We start from the raw sequence: 16,862 nt of genomic DNA, 5'->3' as shown, positions 1-16,862 counted from the left end.
GAGGAAACAGAATAAAGGACCGGGTTCATAGATGGGGATTATTAGGAAGCCATGGTTGAGGAAGGGGGGAAAAGCTTTTTGAAAGCACCCTGGGATTTTTAATAACCAATACAGTGTCCCCATCGCTATACTGGGATAATAGGACTCACACAGACCGCAGGGTAACCACTCCTTACTGGCCCCACTAACACCTTTTCCAGGAGCAATCTTAGCTTTCCCAAGAGGTCTTCCATCCAGGTACTGGCCAGGCTCACACCTCTTTGCAATGACGGGAAAACCTGTAAACTTATCATCAGTTAGGAATCAGCCTTCCGTGCTTGAGGGATACTGGCTGCTACTGTACCTTCTGAGCGGTTTCAGGTACTGTGGTGCACTTCCCTAAGAGGACTGCAGAGGGCGCCGCATTGCGGAAGTGAATGGGTGGCTGACTGAGAGGAAGGAAGCAGGAGCTCCGTGAGGATTCCTCCAAATCAGACCAGCTGAAGGCCGGGTTTGTCGTTCACGCTAGTGCGGCGTTTTCACTGCGGGTGGAAGGATAGTTGAGACTTTGCAAAGAAGCGCAAGTCGCCATGTCGAAAAACACCGTGTCCGACCGTTTCAGGAAGGTAGATGTGGACGAGTACGACGAGAACAAGTTTGTAGACGAGGAGGATGGTGGAGAGAACCAGCTGGGTCCCGACGAAGGGGAAGTGGACTCTTTAATTAGACAATATCCTTTAAAAAAGGGTTTTATTTTTTTTTACTGTAAATATAATCAGATTGGCTGCACGGGTTACAGATGTAAATTTCTGTTTTAATCATGCTGTGAAGTTAGGAATGATTTGATCGGTGCACCGTCAGTTGTCTGCAGCTCACACCGATTTGCAATTTCATGGGTGTGGTGGGAGTTAGTCATTGTGAACTTTACGTTCTTTTTCTACTTGTGTTTTGGCACCGTATTGCTGAGGTGTCCTATCTGGTACGTTCTGCACAACAGAGCAAAAAGCTGTAGGAAGCGGGGGATGATGTAGAAATAACGGAAAGCAAAGTACGACTTTCAAACCAAATTGGGGAATGAATGGCACGCAAGTCGTGGTTTAGCCGTTTCAAAGCGAGAATCGTATTTGCATTTACATTGTATTGTTTCAACGACGTTAGTATAACCTTGACTGCCACTTGAGTCTATCAGCAGAAATGGCCCATATTTAATAATAATTTAATTTTTGCACAATGTGAAATTTCCCCGAGGGCGAGGTCTGTGCACGCAAGCCGATACATAACACTTTCTTGTCTCTTCTTCATATGGCTGTAGTTTGCTGATACACGGGAGTCTTGTAAATGCAGTTTAATCATTTACGCGGTATGCGAATGTAGAGATCTGTACATCGGTATTTATCATTACACAGTTGCTTTACCTGTCTGTAATTTCAGAATGGGCTGGCTTCAGACCTGTATCTTTGTCATTACAATCTCTTTCACCACTAATTAGAAGTTTGGTGAAAGCGAGCTCACAGCTTCTTGACATGGTCAGATATTATTTCATTAGGGATCGTTTTGTACGGGTTTTGAAGAAGCGAAAAATGCCTCAGTGATCATTTTGGAAGGTGGTGAATATGAGTGATAAAATAAACCCTGTACAGTTGCCCCCATTTTTGGAATAGAATTAAATATTTCAGCAGTTGATTGAGAAGTGAGTTGTACAATTTGCTGTACATAGCTATTGCAGCACAAAAGAGGTTTACTCCTGTGCACAGCACTGCAATTTAGTATGTCTGGGCTTGTCTGTGCTGAAGGTATTTTATTCTTGCATTCCAGGGAGCAGCGCAGTGTGACTTTCTCTCAAGAAAAAAAAACACGAGAAATTATTGCCCAATTTAGAAGATGCGGCATTAAGTACACTAAATAATGTTATCGCCAGGTTTATAAGAATTGTCCCAGTAGCTATAGCGATACTGATACGTCACGATGGGAAGTTGTGTTAATGCCATATATGTCAGTAATTTCTCTACCACACTAGTTCCTGTTTCTGCGCTTCAGTTATGATTTGCAAAAGTGTAGCTGAGGCCTAGTCTTTACAGAAAGTAAAGCCAACAGTAATTGAATGAACACCATAGAAGCGTGCATTCCACATATTAATGTATTCACAGTCTCCTCCTCCTTTATTTTCCTTTCCAACAGGGAAAAAATAAATAAAAAATGTTTGTCGTTGAAAAAGATATTTTCCACGCACCTAGTTTAACGTAACACAGTAACGAAAATGACAACTGAGTAATATACAATTCTATTGGATGCGTTAACAGTAAAACGTGTGTAATTGTTTTTTTTACATTTGTCATTAGGAAATATTATACATCTTTAAGGGTGGGATATTGTATTGCTGCTGTGTGCATGCATTTTTTCCTTCACATCCTTCTGCACAGGGAATCTGATGGGGGCCCTACAAGCTGTCCTTAAAAACCCACCAATCAACACAAAGAACCAAAATGTCAAGGCAAGTTCTTATTTTTTGCGGCTCCTCTTGTTATTATGCCCTGACCTGACCATTATGACCTGAGAATTTGATCATGAAAGTATTTTGCTTGTATTTGCTTTGAGAAGGCCCATTAGTTTAACTTTTAAAGCATAAGAGAATAAGGGACAATAATGTTCTGTTTGAAAATTCCTAGTCAGGTTATTGAAACTAGTTAAGAGAAAAGGTTGCCAACACTAATATAACTACAGTTTCTTACCAAGTTGCCTAGGTTTTATCAAAACTGGTATTTTTCTTACCAAAAATGGCTCCCATTTCCCAGTTCGATTTTGTTTTGGCACTCGTGCACTTTATATCAAATGAGTTTGTCATGAATAAATCGCCTCTCTGTGTGCGGTCAGTGTTTGTTCATGTTGGCGTTGTGGCTGAGGTAGTGTTGCAGTCTCATCCCTAATTCTGTTGTCTCCAGGATCGGGCGGAAGGCCTGGTTCTTAAAGTGCTGAGCGCGTTCAAGAGCGGCGACATAGAGAAAGCCGTCCAGTCCTTGGATAAGAATGGAGTGGATCTCCTCATGAAGTACATCTACAAGGGCTTTGAGAATCCCTCAGAAAACAGCAGCGCGGTGTTGCTGCAGTGGCACGAAAAGGTTAGTACCTGTTGTCTCACCTGTTTCCCTCTGGTTCCGAACATCCGTTTTCCGGAAACTCTTTATGATGAATTCTTTCACAACAACAGGTTTAACAAGTACTTGTGGGGTTCAACTGAAAAGCCGGTTGGATTTCGGTATTAACTCCCAAAGGTTAGCTTGACCTTAAGATTTCCCTGTTTCTGTTCTAGGCTTTATCTGCTGGTGGTGTGGGCTCCATTGTTCGAGTGTTAACTGCCAGGAAAACCGTTTAATGGAGACTCGGGACAGCTCTGCTTTACAGAGGGATTTGCTGGTACAAAAACCAAGAGTTGTTTCACAGGGCACTGTGGAGTACTCCTTCCTTTTGGTTCTTCTTTAATCTTTGCGTGCTTAATGTCTTTTCCATTCTTTTACTCGTCAACATGGCAGCTGAGACCATGACGTCTGCTTTGTATTACGGCCCGCGCACCGCTGTCATTCGCTGACTGCCCGAATGCCTTTTATATGAGGACTGCGCTGCATTGTGTATGAAAATCACATTGTACCTGTTTTTAAAACTGAATATCGGTCAGTCGGCTAACATTTCAGTGAGATTCGTTTGTTTTGGTTTAGTGTATCTTGCGTAAACTGAAAGGCTGCTTCCACATCTCAGGAATTGTTAAAAAAAAATATCAAGCTTCCTTTGATGGTGTTGGATTTTTTCTTAATAGCAGACTGGCTATCAAATGAGGATTACATTTGCATTTCCTAGGAAGTCTGTTAATATTTTGCTTAGCCATTCCACTGTCAGGGGTGTGAGTCAAAGCTTCAGATACAGTGTAAGCTGTAGTATCAGTTCTGCCACAGAGTAACCCTTCCTATGCCTGAAAAAAGCAACTCTCACTGCGACAGAGAAGTCACACATGTATACATCTTAATTCACAGGCTGTCAAAGAAATTAGTTGTTAATTGTTGTTGCAAAATCTATTGGTATTGCCTTAAAAAGGGATTACTCTAAGAACAAATAAACCAATTACCACTGACTGATTTTAGAAATTCTTAGATCATATGAGAGTAGGCCAGATTTTGCACAATAGTTCTTTGAAATGCTGTGATCTTGTGGATGACAAAAATTAAACACTCACCTGCATCTGGCTTATCATTCTTTCCTTTCCCTACCCTATCTGAAAAATGTGTCACCCTAATGAGAATGAGAATTGTTTTTCATCTTTTTTTTTTCCAAACATCTTTAATGAGTTACCTGCTTTGCTTTTTTACTTTTTCATGTTTAGCTACTACGCTTTCTGTGCCCTATGATCCCAATCTCTTCAGTATAGGTGATATTGTAAAGTAACAATTTAAGTATTGCGTCAGCCTGCTATCAAATGTTTTATTACGTCAGAACAAAGGCATTCTTTTTCATCTAGATATTCAAGCATTTTTAAAGTCTATTTAAATAATGTTGAGTGTCACAACAGCTGATTTTACAGTTCTGTAAACTGACTGGTCAAACCCCCTTCAGTTCAAATGAAATGTACATGAAGTGTTTTGTAAATTCAGTATTCCCGTACTTGATGTATATTAGCCAAAAGCAAATGTACTGCAACACATCTTTAAAACTCTCAAGATTCTTTTGGACCAAAATTCCTCTAGTAAATTGGACTATAGCAAGTTCTTCGTTCTTCATGTTTTTCTGATAAATCGGTGTGTTTTGTACATGATTTGCCTCAAAAGGACATCTAGAATAGAACAGTGCAATAAATTGTAATCATGCCAACTGTTAGGGTTCTACTTTTATGGTGAAAAAGGTGATTCCCAGACTTTATTTTACAAATTCAATTGCTGTTTTAAGACTGATACTGTTTGTTTGATGTTATCAGTTTTATAATGGGTTAATTAGCTTAGACGTCTAGCCAAGCACTTAAGACTAATGAATATATGAAAACAGGGGTTTAGCTGTGAATCCATGGGCTCTTTACTAGTTATGTTCTGTATCATAGTTTGAGATAATCATACCTTAATGTAAAATTCCCAGAAAAAAATATTTCACAGGATTTTTTAAGATTGTTTTATAGAATGTTATTTACAAACCAATGAAACCAAACGGATCATAATGAGGTTTAGTTACAGTAATGTTGGTTGCTCTTGTTTGTGACCAAGTGCAAATATATCTTCATAACTGGTTTACAGACTGCCTTATTAAATATTCCTTTTTTATGTATGTGCTTTTGTGATACAATAAAACAAATATATAATTGCAACATGTTTTTTTCTCTTGTTACCTGATACTTTTGTTTTCATTAGTTGAACTTCCCACCTCTTAAAGATGTGATCTCTTGACACAGGATCAATAAAAAAATGCATTTAGTCTCAGTGTAGCCTCAAGTAAAAAGTTTTTTTTTTAATAAGTCAGATGTATTAAACTGCATTGTGAATTAATCACAGCTTTCATTAGTATTGAAAATATTTAATTGATGGGGTGGAAATCTTTATTTTATGTGATTGTCAGGTTACTGTAAAAAAAAATGTATATACAAATCAGAAAAATAGAATACATCTTGGTAACTGAGCTAAATAAACCTGAAAAGCTGCTGATCCAATAGAACGTTGACCGGTAGTACTGGATGTTATCAATGTTGTCCATCAAGCAGCTACTTTTCTGTACAGCCGTTCTGACCACTGTCTTTTTTAATTTACAGTTGTCAATTATTGTGTTTTATACTAGTCCCATTTACACCTTGGCTCACAGCTACAGCCATTGTACCCATGGGGGAAGAATGAAGAAGTGTAGACAAGGTCCTCTCCAACCCCTGCCCAGGCTCTGCACCAGTGTAGTAGGAGGTTCAGTGTTGTTTGTAGTAGAGATGTGTCCCCCTAGTGTTGTCACTGCAGGAAGAAGGGTGAAGTCGCAGGGCTAGCCGTTTTGCTTGGTGTCAAGTGGGATGTGGAGGACTAATCCCACCCTTGCCACCAATGGAGCGGATCAGTTGTGCATTGCTTCTTGGGGAATTCCAGTCACTAACAATCAGGAACGTTGTCCAGGCCTGAAGCTGCAGCATCTTTAATACTGAGTTCAACCTGTGCTTGGAGTGAGCGCTGGATGAGCCACTCAGGCATCCACGGGGCTCCTTCTCTTAAATGGAAACTCCACCATGACATCTTGAACTTCTGCTGAAGAACTTAAAGGGCCCTCAGACCAGTTTTTTTTCTTATTTAACAGGGTACTGCAACGTTTCCATTTTTTTCTGCATGTCTACGATTTCAGAATTTCAAAGATTTTATGTCTTGATAGTAATGGAGAAGTGCAGAATATTTTAATAAATGTGATCAGTAGAGGCCTGTCAGAAGGGGGACGTCTACATTTTTAAAGCGCTGTTCAATACATAACTGCTACATAACTGCCAGTTCTTGCAGTCATTACTTTGTTTTACCTGAAAGGGTGCTTTCAGATCGAGGCAAGTACTGGCCGATTCCCTCTGTGCAAGAACACGACAGTGGCGGGACAAAAGTATTAGCAGTGTGCAAATGTTTCATTGCCTTTATAATGCCAGGGTGGAAATACTAGTATAATACTGTAGACAGCTGAAACAGAAATACACATTGCGGAACTATGCTTTCCCTATCAGTTCCATTATTAAAATACCTTTCATTGTAAACACACATACCCTGTGACACGATGCAATGACCATTCCAAAGTCCTGCTGTCTCATGGATAGATGTTTTCCAGATCAGGTTGCCTTGTGTGTACAAAGTCTTAGTTTTCCAGTGGTATGCCTTTCCCCTGGCTGTATCATACCTCATCCCACTTAAAGTGCTCTAGTATGGATATGCAGACACTGCAATGTACACAATAAAAGTAGTCTGATACTCAATCCCTCCATCTACACTGTAAGACAAGGCTCGAACCTTCATCCTATAGGTGTGGGGCTCACGCAGTGGGCGGACAGTGAACACGACGCCCTTCAGGTTCTCATCCCGGATGGCAAAGGGGAGGGTAGCATCCTCATCTACCACCAAGAAGGTAGTCCTGGGATGCACAACGCCATCCTGAGTGTAGGCAACTAGTCGGATCAAGTCTTGGTTTGCTGCAATTCCAAATGGCAGTGACAGCAGCTTGTACTCCAGTGCATATGGACTTAGAGTGCATTCCAGGTCGTTCAGTGGACAGTTCTTGAGGCAAAACCTAGAGCACAGAGGGTTGATAAAGAGGCAGGGGGGTTTCATTAGAAAAGTACTCAAAGAATTTAATCTACGTAACTGATGAAAAAAGATCTAAGCACGGAAGGGCAATGTCTTCTGAGATATTCCAAGAATTCTGAGGCTCCCACGCAATGAGCTATTCATTTTTCTCATCTTATCAGTTAGGCTACCAAATAAACATTGGAGCGCAATCCCGAAAACTGAATTTTTGACCATGCATCTTCTAATCTTGGCAAAGCATAAATATACACATCTGTGGTCTAGGGGAGGGAACATCTGCATTTAGCTCTGCGGTTTTGTTCATCACAGTTATTTTAAAGTTACTTCCTTCAACAACAATATGAACAATAATTCTGTCATGTGAACTGACGTACTTTTTTGACGTACTAAATTTTGTGTGCAGCCCTATTTTACCTCACATTTTGGGCTTTTTTTATATTAAGTGAACCCAAAAATGACCTACCCTGTGACTGGATCCCTCTGGTAGTTTGGCGGACAGGGTGTGTCTATGCACTGGTAACTCCCTCTCATGTTAAAGCACATTCTGTTGGCTCCACACTGAATGTTCTGCTCGAGACATTCATCAATATCTAGAAACAAGCAAGAGAGACGTAAAAGAGGGCCTCTTGTTTCTCATGTGCATTTTTAAACCACTATGCTTCTTGTAAAACTACACAAAGGTGCACTTAAAACAGAACAGGAGGCACTTTTTAATAAAAAAAATGTGGGGGATTCTGGAAGAAATTCAGTTAAAACTGATACCCTGATGTCTTTCAAGAAACAGCTGAGTAAGGTGCTTCATTACTACTAGCAATAATTAATTATAATGAACAACTTGCAACCAAAATGGGCCAAATGGCGTCTACTCGTTTGTAACCTTTATTGCTCTGTGATAGATCAGACAAATTTTACTGTGAAGTCTGTGAAAAGTGTTAGGGCTGGTAAGGTTCAGTCTCACCTTGACAGGTTTTCCCATTGGCCATAAGTCGATACCCACTGGGACACAGGCACTTATGACCCCCTTGAGTGTTCATACATTCATGCTGACAAGTATCTTTGTTTTCACATTCATTGATATCTAAGTATGATGGAAATAAAATCAGCAGTTAGGAATCCCAAAACGGACAGAGGGTTCATAATTTTAAGACTTTCCGGACTTGTAATTATAAGATTCTGGATTTTACAAAAGATATCAGATGTTGCCTCATTCACAAATGCAATTATATGCAACACAGGCAATTATGAAGGGGCTATATTTTTACATATTATATTTTTAGATTTTTCTAGAGAGGTTTTATATCAATGTTACTATCTGTTTAGTCCATTTTCTGGTGGTCATATTTTGGATTAAACAAAGACCTACTTTTTAAGGGTTAAAATATAAAGCTTTTTTGGAAAGGCTTTTGATTTCCAATGGATTTTCAAATGTAGATTATTTTAAAAACTAAACGTTTAACAACTAAATACTAGTAAGGGCTTGTACATTTTCAGACAATAGAGCAAACCCGTATTTTTCTAGAAGAAAACTAAATATTGTTTCTTCTTTTTAGAAATGTGGATACTGCGATCAGAATGCACAAATGTGTTTGCTCAGCACTCCTTACCACTCGACCATTGGACAACAACAGTAACTTACTTGCATATTATAATACCACATTTATTTGTTTTCCTCAATTTAGGCATAAACAAAAAATGAATCTGCACATGTCTTTGTACAGATTTAACAGCGAACTGCAGTAATGTTGATCACTAGCTCTCAGATGAAAGAAAAGAAAAAGATCTGGTTGAACAATCGGGGGTCAATTTTGAACAAATTACACATGCAGGTTTTAATTAAAGGCCATAAGCTGGTGTATGGAGCTAAGGCTATGTTTTGTGTGCTAGGTCTCACCACACAAAATTACAATTTAGAAAGCCAGATTTGTCCAATACCCATTGCACTTGGCAAAACCCTGATTTTGGCTGATAATTACCTATGCATCGGCCATTCCTTGCTTTAAAGCCATCGGGACAAGTCTCTTTAGTGTCCCTGCGTGATCGGAGGAAAGGTGTTCTAACGTTGCTAGAGCTTGAATAGGAATTATATGTCTGGGAAGCCAGGCTGTGATATTGTCGCTGGTAGTAGTTTCCAACAGCTGAGGACTGGGCTGGTCTATAGCCAAAAGAATAGCTGTCATAACTGGGCAGCTTCTCCAGGCCAGCACAAGACTTCCCATCGCCTAGTAACTGTCGTCCAGGAGGACAGAGGCACTTGAAGCTGCCAGGAGTGTTGAGGCACTGGTGGGCACAGGGTGTCGGCACCCTTTTGCATTCATTAATATCTGCCCAAGCCACAAGTTCCATGAAATGGTGAGAAAAACAAAAGACAAAGAAAAGTGGAGGGGGTCAGTCAGTGGAACACAGCAGACCCACCGACAGAGACGCCCATTTTGGAGTTTAAACTGAGTCTAAAGCAAAAAAGAGGCAGAGGAGAGGCCAGGAGTGTGGAGTGATTGGAAATGATGATATGGCAGTGCCATTTTGTCATATATATTAAAATATAATAATTTTATAAGCCTGAAAAGATCCCCACTTAAAAATGATAGCAGGGAATCAGTGGTAGAAATAAGCAGTGGTAAAAGCGACAAATCTGGACACTGCCTCTAAAGGAAAAGCCAAACAAAAGCAACACAGCAACGTGGGAAAACACATTTTTCATTACAAGCCAAGCCACTTAGCCATGTATGATATGATATAAATGATATTCCTTACTTGATTTAGTAGAATACCAGGTTTAGTAAAACGTGTTAGCGGATATGTTTGCATTTCTTCCACAAATGGTTCTTTGAGAGATGTAGGTTATCAAAGATTAGAAGTCGATTGCAGTTCCTTCAGCTGATATTAATGGTAAAGAGGGATTCACGTGGCTCCGAAAAGGCAACAGCTCAATTTCATTATTTTGAAACGTGACGGTAATCTGTCTTCCAAGGCTGACTGAGAAGTCAAGCTGGAGAAGCACAGATGCCAAGCAGGGGTCTGAAGGTGGATGGACTCACACAGGACAAGGGGGAGGGCATGTGATTTCAATGCAGAAGGGAAAGCATGAAGGTGTACATGCAGTGGCAGGGCAGCAGCAGGGAGACTAGTACATACCGAGACAAAGCCTGCCCACCCCTTGAGATCGATAGCCACGCGGGCAGGTACAGTGATAGCTGCCATGAGTGTTCTCACAGACCTGGTTATACCGGCACTGGTGTGTCCCATCTCTGCATTCATCAATATCTGCGGATTAGACCAAAAAGACTTCTGAATGCAAAGCCCATGCATCTTTCTAAACACCGTCTTTACAATGCTCAACAAGCACAGATTAATTTGATATTATAAAAATCTATTAGAGTGTAATATTAGCTATTAATTAATTCAGTCACTTCAGTAACTTGGGCTTTTTCTGCAGCTACAAAACCTGGAATAAATATACTGTATATACAATAAAAAACTGGACAGAATTCTGCCCAATTAAATACAATTAGCTTGGTTTTTGTGTTAAAAACTCACCAACACAGCTTCCATTTACACCTTTCATCATGCCGGTAGGGCACAGATCAATGCAGCTGTATCCTCCTCTGGTGTTCTTACACTGCTGGTCTGCTCGACAGACTCTCTGTCGGCACTCATTGATGTCTGAGGATAGACACAGTACATACAAGTACCTCAGCCAAAGAACATGTTCAGTAGGCCTCTCAATCAACTCATGAAAGAACAGAAACTTTCTTTTACACTCAGAAAACAAGCAAGGGTTTGTACATTGTTAAAAACCCATGAAATGTAGGATAGTAATATATTTTTTTATCTATTAATACAGTACAGCCAGTTTTTGAAATATACTTTGGAGGTGTCTTTATTATTTTTCGTTTCTTCTCATCTTTTTTTTTTATAACTAATTTAGCAATTTCACAAGTCACACACAGACACGGACAACAGATAGACTGCCTCACATCTCAAGTTAAAACTGGAGACCTACAGAGACAACGCTGCTCATTTACAGAGAAGCTTGTCACATACCAACACATCTCCTGTATCTCAGCTGGTACCCAGGCTCACAAGTGCACCGGAAACTGCCAATAGTGTTCAAACAGTGCTGGTTACACGGGTTCGATTCCTGGCATTCGTTGATGTCTGAAAGAGAATTTGTGCCATGTTTCATTTGGGGGGGGGGAAGAATCACTGAGGAAAAGAGATGCAATGCAGGAAGTTTTAGATGAAAATAAGCCAAACCAGTTACCCTGACAGCTTAGCCCATCTGCAGTCCTGCGAAAGCCATGTCCGCAGCGCACGACACAGCGATACAAGCCAATGGTGTTCTCACAGTCCTGGCCCACATGGCACGAATGCGCTCCCAGAGCACACTCATCAATATCTGAAACCAAACAGCATCATCAATCCACAACGCCCAATGTCAAACAGTACTGGGTACTAAGAGGAGAGAGGTCAGTTATTGTACTGAGCAACTCTGGCAGGCAGGGCATTCAAATTTCTTTCTCACTCTATGAGTGGAAGGGGTTTTGAAGTACCTTGACATGTCCTCCCGTCTGCAGAGATCGTGAGGCCGCGAGGGCAGGAGCAGTAGTATGTCCCCATGGCATTGTGACAAGTATGAGAGCAGGGGTTATGAGCAGAACACTCATCCTCATCTGTTCCGGGGAGACACACAAAACGTTATTAGGAAGCAACCTCATTGTCCACACTGTTATTTAACACAAAAAACTCGGATGTGTCTATATTGTAGATCTCTGTCAAGTAATTCAAAAACTCAATATAATATGTTGTTAGTTGTACAGTTCAGCGACAGTCAGTAAATCTGTGGCACACCTCTAAATTGCAATAGGAAGAAATTCTATTGTGTGATCTCCGAGTTAAAGAATAATTGTCTTCTCAAGATGAATTACCTGCACAATAGCGACCAGCAGGGTCCAAGTGAAAGCCATTAGGACACTGGTTGCTTCGGTCACCTATAAAAAGAACAATGTGACTAGTCTGAAGAAGGACCCCTTAAGTATTCTACGATGTTGACTTTACATCATCATAATAAAATCATGTTTGCACGCCGCAAAATGTTCCTCAGACTGGCTATTAAATCTCAGTAACAAAATAAATTAATTGATGTTATAGAAAAAAATACAAATTTTGATTTAAGGACGAAATCATGAACTTTGTAGAAGTACTGTAGGTCGCCAAGTTGTCGCAAACTTGCGTTCCTATGAATTGCAATGTGAAGTGCTGATTTTTTCTAAACACAAAGTATGAAAATAGCGTTGCAGTTCCCCTTTAATATTCTTAAAGCGTCTTGTTTCTTCAGTCAATGTATGGAAATGTATTTTATTTCTCTAATTATATTTGGAAAACAGAAGAATTAAATTGATGGTGATGCCTTGTGCTAAAGAATTGCTGTGGCGAAGGCTGTGAGAAAGTAGACACCTTTGGTAATGGTGGCGTGGATCTTGTACTCCAGAGTCTCCTCTAGAGGGTGGTAGTGAGCGTTGATGGAGGAAGCATGGAGAGTCTCCACAAGGAAAGGCATCCTGCCTCTAGAAGTCTCGTACGTGATGGTATGATTCCATGAGTACGGTACGCTCACTTTGTCAACGGTGAACATCCGTGTGGACAGGGCATACAACTGCCCTGGGCCTGTCTGAATGTAGTCTTCAGTATAGTCCTAGAAACACATCACAATGGCAGAACAGACAGCAGTGCATGAGGATGAAGAGTAATAATTCAATGTAGTTCTAATTTTTAAACAATCTACTGAAAAAAAAAGAAACGTACCTTGACATTAATTTCCGAGTTGGAAGGCAGCTGTAAGATGTATCCATTCACCACAATGTCCAGTAGCAAGGCACCATCTGGGTCCAATCCACGGGCAACATGAGTCATTCTCAAAATTTCACCTGGTTCACAAAACCAAAAATCAACAAAATATAGATATTAAGAACCTATTTGTTATTTGAGTTCTTTGACCATATTACCAAGTTATGAAATGTGCTGTCAGGTTTTAACTTCGGATAGGGCTATTGAAAGTCAACATCTCAGAAGCTATTTGGGGATAGTATGCTGGACAGTCACAATTGCTAAATTCATTGCAGGCTTTTAAATATTTCTTTTTCTCATGGAACCTCTCTAGGTGTGACACTGACAAATGAAGTCAAAATTCCAAATTCTCAGTGGATGAAACGCCACAAAGGTTCTTAAAAAGTGGACATTTGTATTTCAGTGCACTTTTGGTAGGATGGATTTCTCCTTCCCTAATTCCCATGCAATCCAGACTTTCCACACCTGTTGCAAACTCCACCTGCGTCTCTCGTCGGAAAACTCCCGCCGTGAGACTATGTCCGTTCACCGCCTCCCCTAGCTCCTGAGCTGTGGTCCAGTAGATGGGGTTCAGGATGGAGATGAGTTTTCTCATAGCGGGGCCTGGTTCCAAACAACAGCAAGAACTTAGCAAGGGCAATGCAGCGAGCCTTAAGGAAGTCTCTTTGTGGTGCAGCTGCAGTTATTAATGGTGCTTTGGAATGGCAGTCAGATGGTATTACTAGGACTCATAACTTTAATAACTGGTTAAAAAACATTCAAGGACCTTTTCTTGAAATACTAGCCATTCATGCACTGCTTTTATATAACCGACTTCCACCTACTGTACTGCACTTAACTTCCTAGATCATGCAAGATCCTAGATGCTAGAAGCAAAAGCATATGTTTCACTTACCAAGACTTCTGGGAACATTAGTGATTGTGGCCTGTATCACTTTGCCGTTAGACTCTTCGCTATTGGTGATTGTGGCATTAAGGATCGCAATTCCAAACTCAATGTCATTGATGTTCCCAATCAGACTTCCCCTGGCGCGGTGAGGCCCACCTGGAACCAAGAATTCTGTAGCTAGTGCCAACACGGAGTAAAGCTCACCTGCCCTCTACAAAACAGCTTCATCTGACCATTTCATTACACAATGATCTACTTCTACACCTGTCACCTGGTTTCTCCAAACCATCAGTAGAATACAGATAGCCTGCCTACCTGGGCACGGTTGGGTGTTACACCTCGATACGTGAGAAGAGTCCCCTGGGCAGGAGCGGCCCTCGTTGGTAGGCGGGGGGTTGTTGCAGAGCCGAATTCGTGTCCGTTCCCCCCCACCACAGGATGATGAGCACTCACCCCAGTCCTGCCAGGGACCCCAGTTTCCATCCACTGTGAACCACATAAGGGACCATGATCACACTTTCTTTCCTATTTCCAGACTGTATCTTAAGATCCTAAGATGTAACTAGATTGCAGCATGCCCAGTGAATATGGTACAGCAGGGGCTGAAGACGCCTCGCGTATTTTCTCTTTGGAGAACGTGGTGTTAAGTACAGTACTTGCAAGTGAAGGAATTCCTGAAGCATTCCTTGATTTAAAAAGGTGATTCATGGCAGAGTGAGGTCCGGGACTCACCAGGACAGACGCCCGTATTACACCTCTGGATCTGTGTGTCCGCTCCTGCGCAGGCTCGACCCCCGTTGGCAGGCCTGGGATTGTCACATGTCCTGTACCTGCGCATTTGGCCACCATTACACGTCCGGCTGCAGCTGCCCCAGCTGCTCCATGGGCCCCAGCTGCCGTGGACTGCAAGACAGGGCTCACTGTTACTAGAAATACAGTGCAGTTCAAATACCAAAAACTTTGTGGAAGACTGGGTGAGACGAACTCTTGGGAAAGGTCAGGACTGTGACTATTCGTGGGAGATGATGTCTGTTTGCACGCCTAAGAAAACTGCGTTTCTTCAGCTAAAGCCTGTGATTTTTCACGCCCGTGTGTTAGATCAGAAAGAAAAACAGATTGGAGGACACTAATTAGAATTTCTTTCACTTATATAGCGCTTTTCTGGACACTCCAATCAAAGCGCTTTACGGGTAATGGGGACTCCCCTCCACCACCACTCACTAGGTGCAGCACTCACCTGGATGCCAAATGCAATATTCTTTTCCTGTTTGTTTGTGTTTGACAGACTTCTGTAATTGTCTTGTGCCTTGTATGTGCCTTTGATATGTTAACAAAGTCTTGCCTGCATGTAAAGTAGAAGAGGAGAATGGTAACTGCAGCTGAGCGTGATTGAGTGCTAGGGGAAACCCTGACTCTGCTATGCTCCGCTTCAGCTGATTGACTAAAGATCTGTGACAATCTAACCTGGGCGAAGACAGAGAGCGGAAAAATAATATTTGCGGTGGCCGAGATGGATCCATTTAGTTTCTAAAAAGGATGAGACTCACTGGGGCAGAGTTCACTGTTGCAGAAGTCGATGTGGACATTGTTGCCTTCGCACTGTCGCCCCCCGTACTGAGGGGCGGGATTGGAGCACGACCGAGTTCTCTGACGCGTCCCTCCACCGCATGACACGCTGCACGCTGCCCAGCTCACCCAGGAACTCCACTTTCCATCCACTGTGGAAGAATGGGAGAGACGAGCATTACTTTCCGTTTTCAAACTGAATTCCGGTGGCTCATCCACAGCAAAGGTCAGTGTGAATCTCATCCTGTCAGAATGACTCTCTGTTCAAAGGCTTAAACTATAATAAACCACTTAGAATTTGAACCTGATGGCTCACAAGGGGAAAAAATCTGTCAGGGCTGCTGAAAAATATCTGAAATAAGATTTTTTGGCCCTTGCAGATTTAGTTGAAGGATACATTGGTACACAGCAGAAAATGCAATAAAGCAAACAAGCCTAAAAATGTTAAAAGAATTCTGTCACCTTTCTGTAAGACTCTTCTACCATCATCCATGAATTATATTAATTAGGCAGCATTATTATAAATGATAAAAAGTACATGCACCATTTGATTTTGAGAACTGCACACATGACCAGAACAATATGGTTTGCACTTTGATTTTCTGCATTTTAGTGATTTCTCAGCAGTGAATGAAAGTAAAAAAAAAACAGCTTTCTCATATGATAATACTGTGGAAAGATAACTTAGGTGTAGACTCTCTCACCTGGACAGTGCCTCTCCTTGCACACCTGAGTCTGTGTGTCTGGACCCTCACAGTGTGGCCCATCAAAAGAGGGAGGGGGGTTATTGCACAGCCGGATCCTGGTCTGGGTCCCTTTGTCACATGTTTCACTGCATGGACTCCAAGGCAGCCAGGACCCCCAGTTGCCAGCAACTGGAATATATGATATAAAACTGGCTAATTTCCATGTTACTGTATCAAGTAATAGAGAGGCACAATGGTGCAGTTGTTAGCATGTGGTTACCGCTAGGGTCCTGAGTTCAATTCCTGGGCTGCTATCAGCATGGAGTTTGTATGCTCTCCCTGTGTTCATGGGGGTGCCCTCTGGGTGCTCCTGTTTCTTCCCAGAGTCCAAAGAGTACTGGTAGTTTAATTGGGAAAGCCGGACCTGGTGTGAGTGTGTGCATGTTTGTGTCTGTGTGTACTCTCTGATTGCGTAGCTTGCAGTATAGGGTGTACCTTGTACCTGTTGTTGCTTGCATTGGATAAAGTGGTTAGAAAACATATAGATGGCATCACAGAATTTTATGTCAATAAACTTACACAAAAATGAGCAAGGAGCTACTCCTCCTTGACTCTATAGGA

General features: G+C 41.5%; 2 protein-coding genes across 3 annotated transcripts in view; one reads left to right on the top strand and one right to left on the bottom strand.

The window, feature by feature from the left end:
- Positions 1–405: 405 nt before the first annotated feature.
- Positions 406–5,317, top strand: arpc5b (actin related protein 2/3 complex, subunit 5B). Its single transcript, XM_088598239.1, has 4 exons — positions 406–710; positions 2,399–2,470; positions 2,919–3,095; positions 3,287–5,317. Exons 1-4 carry the CDS (start codon positions 570–572, stop codon positions 3,347–3,349), a joined length of 453 nt encoding a protein of 150 aa, XP_088454365.1. The 5' UTR covers positions 406–569; the 3' UTR covers positions 3,350–5,317.
- A 185-nt stretch (positions 5,318–5,502) lies between these two features.
- The window catches only part of hmcn1 (hemicentin 1), a 112,421-nt gene continuing 101,061 nt past the window's right edge, over positions 5,503–16,862 (bottom strand). Inside the window, exons 90-107 of one of the 2 annotated variants that reach the window (XM_088598237.1) lie at positions 16,260–16,430; positions 15,537–15,707; positions 14,722–14,892; positions 14,305–14,475; positions 13,996–14,145; positions 13,566–13,703; positions 13,059–13,180; positions 12,711–12,948; positions 12,182–12,244; positions 11,807–11,926; positions 11,518–11,652; positions 11,298–11,411; positions 10,791–10,916; positions 10,389–10,517; positions 9,230–9,577; positions 8,215–8,334; positions 7,720–7,846; positions 5,503–7,239 (exon numbers count right to left, since the gene is read on the bottom strand). In XM_088598237.1, the coding sequence (XP_088454363.1) occupies positions 6,873–7,239; positions 7,720–7,846; positions 8,215–8,334; positions 9,230–9,577; positions 10,389–10,517; positions 10,791–10,916; positions 11,298–11,411; positions 11,518–11,652; positions 11,807–11,926; positions 12,182–12,244; positions 12,711–12,948; positions 13,059–13,180; positions 13,566–13,703; positions 13,996–14,145; positions 14,305–14,475; positions 14,722–14,892; positions 15,537–15,707; positions 16,260–16,430 (2,981 nt within the window). In that variant the 3' untranslated portion in view covers positions 5,503–6,872. The remainder of the gene's footprint in view (positions 7,240–7,719; positions 7,847–8,214; positions 8,335–9,229; positions 9,578–10,388; positions 10,518–10,790; positions 10,917–11,297; positions 11,412–11,517; positions 11,653–11,806; positions 11,927–12,181; positions 12,245–12,710; positions 12,949–13,058; positions 13,181–13,565; positions 13,704–13,995; positions 14,146–14,304; positions 14,476–14,721; positions 14,893–15,536; positions 15,708–16,259; positions 16,431–16,862) is intronic. The other variant, XM_088598238.1, reaches the window with a different exon arrangement.

Source organism: Lepisosteus platostomus, chromosome 11, assembly GCF_059453375.1.
Source record: "Lepisosteus platostomus isolate fLepPlt1 chromosome 11, fLepPlt1.hap1, whole genome shotgun sequence".
In the NCBI taxonomy this organism is placed as follows: Eukaryota; Metazoa; Chordata; class Actinopteri; order Semionotiformes; family Lepisosteidae; genus Lepisosteus; species Lepisosteus platostomus.
The sequence above is the reverse complement of the archived record's forward strand: the minus strand, read 5'-3'. Positions and strand labels throughout refer to the sequence as shown.

What these genes read in the sequence shown, in the direction of transcription:
- arpc5b (XM_088598239.1), top strand. Translation starts at nt 570, where the DNA reads ATGTCGAAAAACACCGTGTCCGACCGTTTCAGGAAGGTAGATGTGGAC. An exon ending in TGGACTCTTTAATTAGACAA is followed by an intron (nt 711 to 2,398) that starts TATCCTTTAAAA and finishes TCCTTCTGCACA; the next exon opens with GGGAATCTGATGGGGGCCCT. An exon ending in CAAAGAACCAAAATGTCAAG is followed by an intron (nt 2,471 to 2,918) that starts GCAAGTTCTTAT and finishes TGTTGTCTCCAG; the next exon opens with GATCGGGCGGAAGGCCTGGT.